This window comes from Plecotus auritus (assembly GCF_963455305.1).
Source record: "Plecotus auritus genome assembly, chromosome: X".
Lineage (NCBI taxonomy): Eukaryota > Metazoa > Chordata > Mammalia > Chiroptera > Vespertilionidae > Plecotus > Plecotus auritus.
This window is the reverse complement of record NC_137784.1, coordinates 29,436,407-29,454,829: the sequence shown is the minus strand read 5'-3', so window position 1 is coordinate 29,454,829 and position 18,423 is coordinate 29,436,407. Positions and strand designations below refer to the sequence as shown.

General features: G+C 37.6%; 1 protein-coding gene across 1 annotated transcript in view; it reads right to left on the bottom strand.

Annotated features, from left to right (window-relative positions):
- The window catches only part of CFAP47 (cilia and flagella associated protein 47), a gene marked incomplete at both ends in the record, with an annotated part of 517,322 nt that overhangs the window by 11,255 nt on the left and 487,644 nt on the right, over positions 1-18,423 (bottom strand). The window contains 2 exons of the mRNA XM_080652339.1: positions 1,289-1,450; positions 6,160-6,331. Of these exons, the coding sequence (XP_080508465.1) occupies positions 1,289-1,450; positions 6,160-6,331 (334 nt within the window). The remainder of the gene's footprint in view (positions 1-1,288; positions 1,451-6,159; positions 6,332-18,423) is intronic.

The window sequence follows — 18,423 nt, the reverse complement described above, 5'->3', positions numbered from 1 at the left end:
AGTATGATATAATCATGGATATGCCATTATGCTTTTGTACAAACACATGGAATGTTCAACATCAAGAGTGAACCCTAAGGTAAACTGTGGACTTTGGGTGATCATGATGTGTCAATGTAGGTTCATCCTTGTTAAAAAATATATCATTCTGCCCTAACTGGTTTGGCTCAGTGGATAGAGCGTCGGCCTGCAGACTGAAGGGTCCCGGGTTCGATTCCGGTCAAGGGCATGTACCTTGGTTGCGGGCACGTCCCCAGTGGGGGGTGTGCAGGAGGCAGCTGATCGATGTTTCTCTCTCATCGATGTTTCTGACTCTCTATCCCTCTCCCTTCCTCTCTGTAAAAAAATCAATAAAATATATTTAAAAAAAAATATATCATTCTGGTGAGCTATGTTGATAATGGAGGAGGCTGTCTATGCATGTGTAGGGCAGGTGGTGTCACAAAAATCTCTGTACCTTCCTGTCAATTTCGTTGTAAACCTAAAATTTCTTTTAAAAAGGTTTTTAAAAAGACACACTGCATGATTTTATTTATATGAAATATCTGGAGAAGGTAACGTTATAGAGATAGAGAGCAAATCAAAGCTTTCCTGAAATGGTGCGAGGGAATGGGGGTTAACTGCAAAGGGGCTTGACAAAAAAATTTTTTTGGGGGTAATGGGAGTGTAATAAACCTGGAATGTGGTTATGATAGAAAATTCTTTGAATTTTCGAAAAAAAAGATACTGAAAGGTACATTTACAATGGGGGAGCTTTATGGTATGCAAATTATCCCTAAAAAAATCTGTAAAAACATATTTCACATGTGAGACAGGTAAAATGATTGTGGACATGGTGCCTATGTTATCATAAGTATAACAAAGATATCTATGGTTAAGGAGAATGATAATACAGAAATTGAATCAATATAAGTTACCCAATCATTTCTGTTTAGATTATTCCAAACCATTAAAATTTATTGTAAAACATTTGAAAACATTTCATTTATCTTTCAAAAATACATTAAAGTATCATTTGAAAAACAAATAGAAACTTTATCCTAAATTTCAATATCTATTTACTTTTGCTTCTTGTTTTTTGGTCTTCACCTTTAGAGCCTATTTTCAAAGTTTTAAATAAAAATTATGAAACATATAGAGCTTTGTCTCATAGAAGCAATACTGCTCTGACTTAACCAGCAAAAGATGACATAACATAATTTTTTTTTTCATCTTAAATTTTGTTTACCAGTTTAGTATAAATTACATTCATAAAACCACTTGCATACCCTTGCTTGATATATATTACCTTTTTCGACCGGACAGCCAGAATTCAGTAACAGCTTCCTTAAATAAACCTTTCCCTTCGATATTAATTACATCATCCACCTCAGGCTCAGTAGCAATCAATGTTATAGGAAAGTTCCAGATCCCATCTGTTATACACTCTATTTTTAGTATAATTTGAGACCTTGAATAGAAAAAGAGATTATAACACAATCTATAGGAAAATAAGCAAACAGAATACAATCTAGTAGATCTATATCTAAGGTCAAAGTTTAAGCAAACATTGTGGTTTTAGTAAAAACACTGGGACTTTTAATTCTTAAAAAATATAGATGACTGTTAATTACACTTACAATTTTTAGGTCACAGGTTATATTATCATTCTCCTTTTGAGGTAATTATTTTGTAGCACATCTTATCTACTCTGTAGGTATTTACTAAAATCCAGGAACATATGTAGATTTGACTGTGAAAATTTTCTGTGACCAGCAGAGGAGAGGTTGGCAAACGGTCCCAAGAGTCATGCTAATAGGAGATCCACATGGGAATTTTTGGTTCAAAATGAAACATTGTGGCCCAGCTGACATGGCTCAGTGGTTGAGCGTTGACCTATGAACCAGGAGGTCATGCTTCGATCCCGGTCAGGGCACATGCCTGGGTTGCAGGCTCGTTCCCAGTGGGGGGCATGCAGGAGGCAGACAATCAATGATTATCTCTCATCATTGATGTTTCTATCTCTCCCTCTCCCTTCCTCTCTGAAATTAATAAGAATATATTAAAAAAATAAAAGAAAAAGAAAAAAGAAAGCATAATATTTTTTAAAAAAAGCATTCAACCATTTGGGGAACAATTGGACAATAACATACCACATTTTGAAGCTGCATACACTAAACCAGCGATTTCACGATTAGTAATTTTTCCCAGAGATATGCATCGACTATTTCAAGAAGTGATATGTATGAGGATGTTCATTGCTGCACTATTAATACTATAAAAAAAAAACTGGTGCCAAAAATTTAAAAATAGTCCTTCAATAGAGTTGCTGGTAACAATAATATATACTGAAATGAAACAGTGGACTTAGCCCATGATGACTGATATATCTTATTAAACATATATGCAAAATGTGAATGCTACACCTACACCACTCTCATGCTCTCCTGTCTTAGTAAATGAAACTATATTCTTCTCAGCACTATTTCAAGAGCACTAATTTGATAACTAATCTCCCTGCTTCTACTCTTGCCACCTTCCAAGAAGGAGAGGACTTCCATAATTTCAAGCTACTGTTTTATTTTGGTTTTTATTATTTAACTCTGTATCTTCCTTTGAACCATCCCAAATTCATTTGGAGCATAGAATGGCAGAAGTAAATGAATATGCACATATATGTACAAAATAGAACTGTTAAACAACAACAGAGCCTCACCCAGCACTTACATAATTTTATGAATCATGTGCACAAGTTGCCCTAAATCACGCCGCCCCAATTTATCCTTCAGTCATTTTCAATTGTTTCTAGCATAAAAGACAAATTCATAGCCTCAAAATACTATATGATCATATCCTTCCAAACTCGCCAACCTTACTTTCTCCTTTGCTTACTACTGCATTAGAGAAACACTGGATTCCTTACTACTAGAACTTGTGTGCAGGCCACATGATCTCCTGCACTTGTTTCCTGTTTCAAATACTCTTCCAAGATCTTCCTATCTATAAGGTCTTTGTTCAGACATCATTCTTTAAGGAATCTTAACTGTCTACTTATCTGATGTGCATTCTTCATAGCTCTCTATCCCCCCTTTTATATTTTCTTCCCAGGACAATCTTAAATGTTATTGTTTACATATACATTTAATTCTCTCATCTATTATACTCACTAGGCTATACAATCTAAAAGTGCAGGGATTTTTTGTTTCTTTTGAAGATGTTAAGTGATTTTTGAATAAATGAATGAACATGTTCAAATGAAAAATGTTGACTAATTCATTCAGCAGGATAATTATTTGAGTTAGTGAGAAATCACTGAGTCAAACTTTTTGGCCCATGCAAGAAAGACCACTCAATTTCAGGGATGATCATATGAACCATTTTATGGTCAATACTGTGGATTCCTAACAATGTACCTATATAATATTTCTTATTCTAAGTTGTCTCCCCCAAACTCTGTAAAATTGAATGTATGTTCCCATTCTGTTCATTTCTTGAGCAGGTGAAAATTTCCAGGGAAAAAGTTGAGCTAAGATAATTAATATTTTTAAAGATGCCTTAAGACAAATAGTATCTATCATTTATCCATTAAAAAAAAAAAGTTTAGACTTGTGTTAAATTAGAATAATCAGATTAATTACAATAGTAACTAATGATCTCTTAAGTGTTTGTATTAAACCCTTGATTTTTTTTTTAAATCCTCCCCTGAGGATATTTTTCCATTTATTTTTAGAGAGAGTGGAAGAGAGAGAAAAAGACAGGGAGAAATATCAACATGAGAGTAACACATTGATTGCCCGGGCTGGGGAGGAACCTGCAATAGAGGTACATACACATGACCACAATAAAACCTGGAACCCTTTGGTCCTCAGGCCAACGCTCTACCCACTGAGACAAACTGGCTAGGGCTAAACCCTTGATTTTTATAGAAAAAAAGATCAAGAACTTTAGGAATAATATTCCTGTTTTTTTCTTTGTAAAACCACCATTTAGAACCCTGATCATTATTTTTAATATGTATAATGCTATTCTGTGAAAGGATGGATGCTAAAAATTACCTTGTTACATTTTCCTTTTGAAAGAAACATGAAAATTTTGTTTTCCATTTTACCTTGCCAACGAGGGAGACAAGAATTGAATTTAATGTTTATTTTAATTACCTCGGTAAAGCATGGTTTGGATATAGTTATTTTTGTTCTACTTTTTCATAGTTTAGAGCCATTGGTTTTATTTTAGTTTTTCTCATTTAACTGTGTCTTGCAGTGAACCATCTCAAATATATACGGAAGGAGGAATGACAAAGGTAAATGGATTTATAAACATATGCACAAAATAGAATTATTAAACTACATCAGAACATCAGACAACACTCACAAAAATTTATGAATCGTGCATACAAGTTACCCTAAATAAGTTTCTCAAATATTCACCAAGAAGCTCTAAATCCGCAAAATGTTACATGACTGTAAATTCACATTGGTTCTGCTCATATTCACTAATGATAACATTTTCCCCTTATGGTTGTTGCTGGTAATTTCCATATCACTAAATTAACACACTACAAAGCTAAGTGTGTAAAAATACTAACAAATAAGCATAGAAAACTCTGAAAATGAAAGAGAAGATAAAAGGGTATAATGTCAATGTTTATAGTGTACTTTTTTCTTGAAGTTTGGTTTTATTACTGCTTCCTGAAGATGACCATGGTATCTTTTAGCTATTGGACTACATATTCAAAATCACTTTAAATATGTGTCTGGCTACATCAGATACATAGTTAAACTATAGAAATGATTAAAAGCACAAGTAATACTTTCCATTGTTGTTGTTTTTTCATTGCCAGGTTGCATTTTGTACATTGTGCATATTGTGATCTGATAAGTATCACTGCATTAAGATATAAATAAAACACTATTTCAGATGTGACCTAACATACAGTATTTGCAGGTACTAAGTATTTTGCCTGAAAAAGTAAATATAAAGACCCTGGATAAGGCTTTGCAGTGGACAGACATTTAAAGCTCACTATTCTAACAGATTCTAATATAATCCTCTTAAACCTTACTAGAGAGTATGTGCAATGTTATGGTTTTAGGTGGTAAAAGGGTAATGACAACAATTATAAAGTAGAAAGAACATAGTTTGTGTAGAGGGCCCCCTGGGAAGGCACATGGGCATTCTTTAATTGCTGTCAGCTGAACCCAGTGGCATCGGCAAAGCCATGCCCTGTGAACACGCCTTGCCAAAAGGGCAAGGGTGTTGTCAGCTTGACCTTCATTTCCACCTATGGTGTGGGGAAGTGGGCTTTGATATCTAAATCCAGCCTAGCACCAGGAATGCTCAGAGCCTACTCAAGAATGCAAATAATCTCCTTTGTCTTGACCTTTTGGTGAAACTTCCTGGTATTTGGGGGTATAAATAAACACACTGCATCAGCTCTAGGTCACTGTCTCTCTATCAGAAGAGGGCAGCGGTCCCCCTGGCCCCAGCTTTTCTTTCTGTCTCTGTGTCTTGTCTCTTTCTTTTATTTCTCAATCCCCAGCCGCCTCTACTCAGGAATTGGACCCGCTCTCTTTCCGCGCTGGATACGGAAAGAGAGAAAATAGTTACAAGTTTAGGATTTTCATAATTTGAACTGGTTCTGAGAAGTATCAAGAAACATCATGTCAGCAATGTATAGTGCCAAATCAGTATTTCTTTTTTTCATTAAAATAATGTTTTACTAAAATATAGTTGGCACACACTATTAGATCTCTTTCAGGTGTACAACATTTGTGATTCCACATTTCTAAACCTTATAATGTGATCATCACCCTAAGTCTAATAACCATCTGTCACCATGCAAAGCTATCACAATATTATTGATTATATTCCCTTTCACCTTCTTAATTTTGCAAAGCAGACTGTTTTTTTTTGTTGTTGTTGTTAATATAATACCTTAATGAACTTAGGGAGGTCACAATTCCGGAAGGAAATCTTAGATTTCTAATCATTTGGACTCATTTCTCATCAAACACTTTTCATAGCTTGACAGCTACAAAAATAATATAACCCAAAATATTTGCCTCAACAGCATCAAAGAAGTAATGTAATCCAAATATAGAAAAACGGAAAGAATAATAAATATTAGTTTAAAATAGTAGTAATATTGTTTAAAGAAAAAATGGATAAAAGCAGGTTTACTTCATTGGTTTCTTTGGTGAAAATATCAGGTTGAAGTCCAATGTTATCATTTGAGTCTTGATATTGTAAGATCTCTTCATCAAATATATAGCCACAGAGGGCTGTAAGTCAACTCTTACTTCATCAGATTCATATAGAATTTCATATTCAAATTCACGTTTTACAGGTATACCTAGGAAAATCAAGATTAAAATGCATTTCAATTTAATTAAATATGAATAGATTGGATATCAGTTACATGTCAACACTAATGATGCAGAGATATTTAGAAGGAGGGAGAGGGTAGATGTTATTGAGCTTTGGTTTCATAATACCAAGTGTATTACCAGGTACATAATAGTCCTAAAGATGTTTTTGTTAAAAGGTGAATAAATGAATTAATATAAAAAATTATTACCAAAGTTAATTCTCACCATCCTTAAATCTTTTAAATTCAGATTTATAAAATAAGAAATAGCCAAATGGAAATGAATAGTCAATATTTATTGTGAAGTACAAATAGTATGACATGCTCTACATAATAAATGTATTAAAAGCTTATAGACATAATTTATAAAGATTTGAATTAAGCTTAAATAATACATAAGCTAGTCAGAGAAAGATAAGTACCACATGATCTCACTCATATGTGGAATCTAATGAACCAAATAAACTGATGATCAAAAAGAGACCCAGAGACATGAAGCATGAACAGAATGTTGAACGTCAGAGGGAAGGCAGGGGAGGGTGGGTGGAAAGAGATAAACCAATGAACTTGTATGCATATATGCATAACTCATGGACACAGACAATGGGATGGTCAGGGCCTGGGGTGGGGGAATGGGCTGTAAGAAGTTAATGGGGGGAAAAAAGAGGATCTATGTAATACTTTCAACAATAAAGATTTTGGGGAGATCCAAGATGGCGGTTGATGGGATAGCAGCCTGCAAGATAGTGTGTGAGAGAGCGAAAGGAGAGTGCGTGGACATGTGGGTAGTGTCTGTATTTGTGAGTGATGGACAGCTATATTCCACAGGACTATTAGGGACTGGTAGACCAGGGTCCCCTGGCTGGGCAGCCTCTACTACTGCTGAAATCTCTCCCGGAGTGGCCAGCTCTGCGGCAGAGACTGCACCAACTTGAAGAGGAGAGCAGCTGTGATTGGACTACCAGCCTTACCTTCAACCAGGGAGACCTCGGATACCTCCTGGGACCCTACAACCACATCACCCAGGGACCAGCTGCATCAGCTGCAAACTCATGAACACTGACACTCCAGCCTCCCCAGCCGCGGGTACATAAAAAGTTTGTTCAGGGGGAGACAAAGCGGCACCAAATACACAGATAGGCCCTGTGCCTTCTTACAGAGCAGATAGAAGGAACAGCTGAATCAAACAACATCCACCCCGAATTGGCAAATTAAACACAGCTGGTGAGGTAATCCATGGACGGAAAGGTCAGAGATCACCTAGAGAGAGCTCTGCTTCCTCAAACTCAGCTGGGTGTTTGTTGTTTGCATTTTTTTGGATTAGTTGTTGTTTGTTGTTTGCATTCATCTCAGAGTGTTTGTGTTTGCATTTTTTGGATTAGCTATTGTTTTTTTTTTTTGGAGTTTTTTCCCCATATACATATATTTGTTCCCCTTCTTTTTTTCAATCTCTTTTTTATCTTTCTTACAATTTTTGCTTTTCTCAGTATCATTTTTGCACTCTTTTCTCTCCCCCAATACTCTTTTCTCTGGTGGTTACCTTTATTTGGGGTTACTGGTATTGTGAATACATTTGTGTTTAGTGCTCTGTGTGTTGTGTCTTGTCGTGTTGTATTTTGTGCCTTTAAGTCAACTCAGGAGAGAGAGAGCTACATGACCAGACACAATGAGAGGAGCAAACATGGGGAGACAAAGAAACAGCACCCATTCGAAAGAAAAGGAAGAATCACTGGAAAAGGAAGTAACTGAAATAGAGGCAAGCGATATGTCAGAGAAAGAATTCAGAGCAATCATCATAAGGACTCTGAAAAGGATGGAAGACAAATTCCACAATATGTGTAAGAAAGAAGAGGGAAAAAAAGAAGCAAGAAGAAATGAAAAATTACATTACTGCAATAAAGAACAAAATAGGAAGCATCAACAGTAGACTAGAAGAAGTGGAGGACCACCTTAGAGAGCTAGAAGACAAGGTAGGAAAAAATACCCAAGCAGAGCAGCAACTGGAAAGAAAACTTAAAAAAACAGGAGAGCCTAAGGGAACTTTGGGACAACACAAAATGAAATAACATCCACATAATAGGGGTCCCTTAGGAAAGAAAACTGAGCAAGGAATATAAAACCTGTTTGAAGAAATAATGACAGAAAACTTCCCTGATATAGGGAAGGAAAAAAAATCACACAAATCCAAGAAACTCTCAGAGTCCCAAACAAAATGAACTGCAAAGGACTGATGCCAAGGCACATTATAATTAAATTGGCAAACACCAATGACAAAGTAAGAATCTTAAAGGCTGCCAGAAAGAGACAGAAAGTTACCTACAAGGGATCTCCCATCAGACAATAAACTGATTTCTCAATAGAAACACATCAGGCCAGAAAGGAATGGAATGAAATATACAAAGTCATACAAAGCAAAGGTCTAAATCCAATAATACTAAACCCAGCAAGGCTATCAATCAAATTTGAGGTTGAAATCAGGAGCTTCACAGACTAAAAAAGACTAAGGGAGTTTATTACCACCAAACCAGCAATGCAAGAAATGCTAAAGGGACTGCTGTAAAAAGAAGAAATAGGAAGAGAAGAAGGAAAATGGGCATAAAGAATAAAATGGTGACAAGTACCTATCAATAATAACTTTAAATGTAGATGGATTAAATGCCCCAATCAAAAGACATAGGGTAGCTGAGTGGAAAAGAAAACATGACCCATATATCTGCTATCTACAGGAGACCCACCTCAGGACAAAGGACTCACACAGACTGATGGTGAAGGAATAGAAAAAGGTATTTCAGGCGAATGAAAATGAAAATAAAGTGGGGGTAGCAATACTTATATATGACAAATTAGACCTCAAAGTGAAGGCCATAACAAGAGATAAGGAAGGCCACTTCATAATACTAAAGGGAGCAATTCAACAAGAAGGTATAATTCAGGTAAACATATATACACGCAATACAGGAGCACCTAAATACATAAAAACTTCTGGAGGATATCAAGGGAGAGAATGACAGCAATACAGTCATAGTAGGGGACTTTAATACCCCACTTACACGACTGGATAAATCCTCTAAACAAATAATTAGCAAAGAAACACCAATCCTAAATGACTCACTATATTAGATTAAATTAATTGACATCTTCAGAACATTTCACCCCAAAGCCACAGAATATACATTCTTCTAAAGGACACATGTGTCATTTTCAAAGATAGACTACATATTGGGACACAGGCAAAGTCTCTTCAAATTCAAGAAGACAGAAATCATATCAAGCATCTTCTCAGATCACAATGGCATAAAATTAGAAATCAAGTACAATAAAAACAATTTAAAAAATCAAACACCTGGAGGCTAAATAGCATGCTATTATACATTGAGTGGGTTATCAAAGAGATCAAAGACAAAATAAAAAGCATCAGGGCAACAAACCACAATGAAAACACAAAAATCCAAAATGTATGGGACACAGTGAAATCAGGCTTGAGAGGGAAGTTCATAGCTCTACAGGCCTACCTCAAAAAACAAGAAAAAATGGTAATAAATTATCTAACCCTACAACTCAAAGAGTTAGAAAAAGAGCAACAAGAAAAGCCCAGTGTAAGCAGAAGGAAGGAAATAATAAAGATCTGAGCGGAAATAAACAACATAGAGACAAAAAAAATACAAAACATTAACAAAACCAAGAGCTGATTCTTTGAAAAGATAAACAAGACTAATGAAACTCTAGCCCGGCTCACCAAGAACCAAAGAAAGAGGACCCAAATAAACAAAATCAGAAATGAAAGAGGTGAAGTAACAACCAATCCCACAGAAATACAAACGATTATGAAAAAATAACATGAACAACTCTATTCCAACAAAACAGACAACCTAGATGAAAAGGACATATTCTTAGAAAAATACAAGCTGCCAAAACTCAATCAGGAAGAATCAAAAAACCTGAAGATGCCAATAACTACCGAAGAAATTGAAGCAGTGATCAAAAATCTTCCAGCAAAAAAAAGCCCTGGTCTGGTTGGCTTTACAGGTGAGTTCTACCATGCTTTCAAAGAAGAACTAAAACCTATCCTCCTCAGAAAGTTCCAAAATATTCAAGAGGAAGCAACACTTCCAAGCTCTTTCTATGAAGCCAGCATTACCCTAATTACAAAATCAGATAAAGACACCAGAAAAAAAAGAGTACAGGCCAATATCATTGGTGAACATAGATGTTAAAATCCTCAACAAAATTCTAGCAAATCGGATTCAGCAATACATTAAAAATTCATACCCCATAACAAAGTGGGATTTATTCTGGGGATGTAAGGCTGGTACTATATTCACAAATGAATAAACATGATATATTACATAAACAAAATGAGAGACAAAAATCACATAATCATATCAATCTATGCAGAAAAAGAATTTGACAAAATCCAACATCTTTCTTGATAAAAACTATCAGCAACGTGGGACTAGAGCAGGGGTGGGCAAACTTTTTGACTCGAGGGCCACAATGGGTTCTTAAACTGGACCGGAGGGCCGGAACAAAAGCATGGATGGAGTGTTTGTGTGAACTAATATAAATTCAAAGTAAAGGAGCGGAGGGGAGAGCAAGAGAACCCTCTGCTCTTTCGGCTCTGCGGGCCAGATAGAACAGCCGAACGGGCCGGATCCGGCCCGCAGGCCATAGTTTGCCCACGGCTGGACTAGGGGGATCATACCTCAACATAATAAAATCCTTAATGACAAACCCACAGCCAACATCATACTCAATGGGCAAAAACTAAACTCATATCCCCTGAGAACAGGAACAAGACAGGGATGCTAACTTTCACCACTCCTGTTCGACATAGTACTGGAAGTGCTAGCCATAGCAATCAGACAAGAAGAAGAAATAAAAGCACCCAAATTTAAAAAAAAAGAAGTAAAACTGTCCTTATTCACAGATGACATAATACTATACATAGAAAACCCTAAAGTCTCCATCAAAAAACGACTAGACCTACTAAATGAATTTGGCAATGCAGCAAGATACAAAATTGACACCCAGAAATCTATGGAATTTCTATGCACCAATAATGAACTCACAGAAAACGAAATGAAAAAAACAATCCCATTTACCATTGCAACAAAAAAATTAAGATACCTAGGAATAAACTTAACTGAGGAGGTAAAAGACCTGTACTCAGAAAAATGCAGGATATTGAAAAAAGAGATAGAGGAAAACATAATCAAATGAAAGAACATGCCATGTTCATGGATTGGTAAAATCAACATCAATAAAATTTCCATACTACCCAAAGCAATCTACAGATTCAATGCAATCCACATTGAAGTACCGATGGCATACTTCAAAGTTCTAGAACAAACTATTCAAAAATTCATCTGGAATAAAAAAAGACCTTGAATGGCCACAGCAATCCTAAGAAAGAAGACAAAGTTGGAGGGATCACAATACCAGATACCAAGCTATATTACCAAGCCACGGTTCCCAAATCTCTCTGGTACTGGCACAAGAACAGACATGTATAACAATGGAACAGAAGAGAGAACCCAGAAATTGACCCAAGCCATTATGCTCAATTAATATTCGACAAAGGAGGCAAGAACATACAATGGAGTCAAGACAGTCTCTTCAATAAATGGTGCTGGGAAATTTGGTCAGATACATGCAAAAATGAAACTAGATCACCAACTTACACCATACACAAAAACAAACTCAAAATGGCTAAAGGACTTAAATGTAAGACGGGAAACCATAAAAATCCTACAAGACTCCATAGGCAGCAAAATAGGAGTCATATGTTGCAGCAATATCTTTACTGACACAGCTCCTAGGGCAATGGAGACTAAGGAGAAAATAAAGAAATGAGATTACATAAAAATAAAAAGCTTCTGCACAGGAAAAGAAACCATCAACATGCAGGAGTCTTCAAACTACGGCCCACGGGCCACAAGTTTTTTTTTTAAACTATAGTCTGGCCCTCCAACAGTCTGAGGGACAGTGAACTGGCCCCCTGTTTAAAAAGTTTGAGGACCCCTGCTTGAAAACAACAAGAAAGCCCACTGCATGGGAAACATATTTGCCAAGGTTATCTCCGATAAGGGTTTAATCTCCAACATTTACAGAGAACTCATACAACTTAACAAAATGAAGATAAATGATCTGATAAAAAAAATGAGCAAAGGACCTAAATAGACACTTTTTGAGAAAGGACATACAGAAGGCTGAGAGACATATGAAAACAGGCTCAAAGTCACTAATCATCCAAGAGTTGCAAATAAAAACAACAATGAGGTACCTCCTCACACCTGTCAGAATGGCTATCACCAACAAATCAAAAATGACAAGTGCTGGTGAGGATGTGGAGAAAAAGGAACACTCCTTCACTGCTGGTGGGAATGCAGACTGGTGCAGCCACTGTGGAAGACAGTATGGAACTCCCATTTGATCCAGTAATCCCACTTCTAGGAATATATCCCAAGAAACCAGAAACACCAATAAGAAAGGATATATGCACCCCTATGTTCACAGCAGCACAATTTATAATAGCTAAGATTTGGAAACAGCCCAAGTGCCCATCAGCAGATGAGTGGATTAAAAAACTGTGGTACATCTACACAATGGAATACTATGCCGCTATAATAAAGAAGGATTGAGGAAGATATAAACAGATGGAAGAACATACCGTGTTCATGCATTGGTAGAATAAACATCATTAAAATGTCCATACTACCCAAAGCAATCTATAGATTCAATGCACTACCCATTAAAATGCCAACGGCATATTTCACAAACCTAGAACGAAATTTCCAAAAATTTATCTGGAATAAAAAAAGACCCCGAATAGCTGCAGCAATTCTGAGAAAGAAGAACAAAGTAGGTGGGATCTCAATACCAGATATCAAGCTGTATTAGAAAGCCACTGTTCTCAAAACAGCCTGGTACTGGCACAAGAACAGACATATAGATCAATGGAATAAAATAGAGAACCCAGAAATCGACCCAAGCCACTATGCTCAATTAATATTCGACAAAGAAGGCATGAACCTACAATGGAGTCAAGACAGTCTCTTCAATAAATGGTGTTGGGAAAATTGGACAGATACATGCAAAAAAATGAAACCAGACCACCAACTTACACCATACACAAAAATAAACTCAAAATGGATAAAGGACTTAAACATAAGACGGGAAACCATAAAAATATTAGGAGAAGCCATAGGCAGCAAAATCTCAGACATATGCCAAAGCAATTTCTTCACTGATACCGCTCCTAGGGCAATGGAAACTAAAGAGAAAATAAACAAATGGGACTACATCAAAATAAAAAGCTTTTTCACAGCAAAAGAAACCATCAACAAAACAACAAGAAAGCCCACTGTATGGGAGAACATATTAGCCAATGTTATCTCTGATAAGGGCTTAATCACCATCATTTACAGGGAACTCATACAACTTAACAAAAGGAAGATAAACAACTCAATCAAAAAATGGGCAAAGGAGCTAAATAGATACTTTTCAAAAGAAGACAGAAGGAAGGCCAAGAGGCATATGAAAACATGCTCAAAGTCACTAATCATCTGGGAGATGCAAATCAAAACGACAATGAGGTACCTCCTCCCACCTGTCAGATTGGCTTTCATCAACAAATCCACACACAAGTGCTAGCGAGGATGCATAGAAAAAGGAACCCTTGTGCACTGCTGGTGGGAATGCAGACTGGTGCAGCCACTTGGAGAACAGTATGGAGTTTTCTCAAAAAAGTAAAAATGGAACTCCCATTTGACCCAGTAATCCCACTTCTAGGAATATATCTCAAGAAACTAGAAACACCAATTAGAAAGGACATATGCACCCCTATGTCCATAGCAGCAAAATTCACCATAGCTAAGATTTGGAAACAGCCTAAGTGCCCATCAGCAGTTGAGTGGATTTAAAAACTGTGGTACAGAGGAAAACCAAGATGGTGGCATAGGTAAACACCTAAACTGCTGCCTCGCACAACAATTTCAAAACTACAACTAAAAGACAAAATGGACACCATCCAGAACCACAGGAAAGCTGGCTGAGTGGAAATTCTACAACTAGAAGGAAAGAGAAAAGCACATTGAGACTCAGAGGTGCTGCAAAAGGCTGAGGTACAGAGACACAAGGACTGGCGACTGAGTGTGTGGCTGGCTTTCTCAAGCATGAGGGAGACAGAAGCTCCTGACTGCACTGAACTCCAGTTCCGGGCAAGACTCTGGGAAACCAGATTCATTGGGGTGGGGGGGCGGAATCTGGACTGTCAGGAAAAGGGAAAAGCACACTGAGACTCAGGGGAACTGCGAAAGGCAGAGGTCTGGAGGTGCGTGCCCTCAGAGAGGACTGACTGCTGAGTATGCAGCTGGCTTTCTCAAGTGGGAGGGAGACAGAAGCTCCCGACTGTGCTGAACTCCAGTTCCGGGCGAGACTCTGGGAACCCAGACTCATTTGGGGAGAAAGTGGACTGTCTGGCAGCGGGCGAAACTCGAGGGCGGCTTTCTCTCAGCGGTGCTTGCAGTGATTACCGAGGGACACTGAGACCCAGGGGCCTCATAGGGCAGAAATGATGGGAAGCCACAGCTCTCTGCTCCACCCTGAGACTCCGCCCCATCCAATCTGAGCACAGAGGCTTTTGCAATTTTTCAAGTCTTGTCTCATAAGGGTGTCTCCAGCACAGAAGTTCTCCCAGTGTAGACACAGCTGATCCTCACAGCCAATCGGCCTGGAGGTCAATTCCTCCTAGTGATACCAACAACAATCAAGGCTTAACTACAACAAGGCTGTGCACACAGTCCACAAAGGGGTGCACCAAGAGTGTCCACCTCAGATAAGTGGGGAGGCTGAGCCACTGGGCCCTATAGGACACCTAGCACACAAAGCTACTCTACCAACTCAGGGTAGCAGTGAAAATGCAGAGACAAAGAAACAGATCACAAATGAAAGAAATGGAGGAAAGCAAACGACTGGATATAGAGTTCAAAACCACGGTTATAAGGTTTTTCAAGAATTTTCTAGAAAAGGCCGATAAATTTAGTGAGACCCTCGAGGATATGAAAAAGGACCAACTAGAAATTAAGCATATACTGACTGAAATGAAGAATAATATACAGAGATCCAACAGCAGACTAGAAGATCGCAAGAATCAAGTCAAAGATTTGAAATACAAAGAAGCAAAAAACACCCAACCGGAAAAGCATAAAGCAAAAAGAATCCAAAAATATAAAGACAGTGTAAGGAGCCTCTGGGACAACTTCAAGCACACCAACATTAGAATTATGGGGGTGCCAGAAGAAGAGAGAGAGCAAGATACTGAAAACCTATTTGAAGAAATAATGACTGAAAACTTCCCCCACCTGGTGAAAGAAATAGACTTACAAGTCCAGGAAGCGCACAGAACCCCAAACAAGAGGAATCCAAAGAGGACCACACCAAGACACATCATAATTAAAATGCCAAGAGCAAAAGACAAAGAGAGAATATTAAAAGCAGCAAGAGAAAAACAGTGACTTACCTACAAGGGAGCACCCATACGATTGTCAGCTGATTTCTCAACAGAAACTATGCAGGCCAGACAGGAGTGGCAAGAAATATTCAAAGTGATGAATAGCAAGAACCTACAACCAAGATTACTCTACCCAGCAAAGCTATCATTCAGAATTGAAGGGCAGATAAAGAGCTTCACAGATAAGAAAATGCTAAAGGAGTTCATCACCACCAAACCAGTATTATATGAAATGCTGAAAGGTATTCTTTAAGAAGAGGAAGAAGAAGAAAAGTGTAAAGATAAAAATTATGAACAACAAATACATATCTATCAACAAGTGAATCTAAAAATCAAGTGAATAAAAAATCTGATGAACAGAATAAACTGGTGAATATAATAGAATCAGGGGCACAGAAAGGGAGTGGACTGACAATTCTCAGGGGGGAAGGGGTGTGGGGGGTGCAGGAAGAGACTGGACAAAAATTGTACACCTATGGATGAGGAAAGTGGGGGGAGGTAAGGGCAGAGGGTGGAGTGGGAACAGGGTGGAGGGGAGCTATGGGGGGGGAAAGAGGAACAATTATAATAATCTGAACAATAAAGATTTATTAAATTAAAAAAAAGAAAAACAGTGGTACATCTACACAACGGAATACTACGCTGCAGTAAAAAAGGAGTTCTTACCATTTGCAACAGCATGGATGGAACTGGAGAGCATTATGCTAAGTGAAATAAGCCAGGCAGAGAAAGATAAATATCTTCTCACTCATTTATGGAATATAATGAACAACATAAACTGATGAACAACAATAGATCCAGAGACAGAGAAACATCGATCAGACCATTAAACCTCAGAGGGAAGGTAGGGGAGGGTGGGGGTACAGGGGATTGATCAACCAAAAGGCTTATATGCATGCATATAAGCCTAACCAATGGACACAGACAACAGGGGGGGTGAGGGCATGAGGGGGGGATAAGGGGGTAATGGGGGAATAGGATACATATGTAACACTGTAATCAATAAAGAAATTTTAAAAATAAGGAACTTTTACCATTTGCAACAGCATGGATGGAACTGGAAAGCATTATGCTAAGCGTAATAATCCAGTCGGAGAAAGATAAATATAACATGATCTCACTCATGTGGGATATAATGATCAATATAATTTGATGAACAAAAATGGATCCAGAGACAAATGGTAGAGGAAGGGGGGGTTAGAGAGCAACCAAAGGACTTGTATGCATGCATATGAGCATAACCAATGGACACAGACACTGGGGCGGTGGGGGCTTTCCCGGCTGGGAATGGCTGGGGGGGGAGTCAAGCAGGGAAAAAGGAAACATATGTAAAACTTTAGACAATAAAGAAAATTAAAAAAAAATAAAGATTTTTTTTAAAAGTTTAAACAATATTAAAATAGTATCCCAATCTATTAAAGCAAGAGTTTCAAGTTCTGGTTTATTTTGCTAAAAGAGAAAGTTCTTCATGTTTTATAGACAATATGTATTATAGACAATATGGTTAACTATATTTTCTTAACCAGTAGGTTACTAGAGGAAAGTGACAACAGGGTTTTTTTAGGTACATGTGAAAAATATCTTAAAGTTAGGACTGGCATATAGAAGAGAAGCATAAACATCTATTATATGTATACTCTCTACATTCATGAAAGGAGCTAAAATTCCAAATCAAGGAGTTTGTTGCACTTGGGTCATGGAAGAGAGGTCAGAGAACCATGAATTGACCTGGTCCACAATCGGCATGTCCGCCAATCTATCTCTAGTATATAAGATAAAAGTGATCCTTGGGTTCACAAAAGTGATGGCCACCTTGCTCTAAGAGTAGTTACGACAGAAGCCTTAATGGAGTGAGTTGAGAAGAGAAAAGTAAAATAGAGAGAATCAGAGCAAAGGATCAAGTCTAGAGGCTAATGTGGGATCATGGAGGACCGATGCCAGGTTTCTCAGGGCCTTTTTATGATTACAGACCAAACCCCATACTGTTTATGTATGACATGCAAAAGACATACAGCATGATGACTGGCCTAGGGTTAAAAGAGGCCAGTGTAACACAAAAACCAGTAAATCACACACACACACACACAAAGACAGCAGATTAAGCAAAGAAAAATAGCTACAAGATGCAGAACACCTGGGAAATAAAAGGAAGAGGCATGAATTTGATGTGCCATTAAATGGTAAAACCACTCTCACAGAAAAAGTCCCATAGAGAAAGTCACTAAACTACTCCCCAGAGAGACACAAAGAACGCATGGACCAAAAGCCACTTAGGAATAAATACAATTAAAAGGGAAATTCTGCTCAGAGAGAATAATCTGCAATGTTATGAAGTGGCATTGCAAAATACAGTCTAAAAATCGAAGTATAATAATATCCCAGTAGAGCTTTACCAGTAATATAGGCACATAAATCCAATATGTTGGAATAATGTTCTTTGAATTCCAAGTCTGTGTCTTGTTCATTTTGGCATCCCTGGGGCTCAGCATACTATCTGGCAGCAAATATGCTCATGGATTGTTGTTGAATGAAGAGATATGAAAATGATCAATCCTGGTTAACTCAA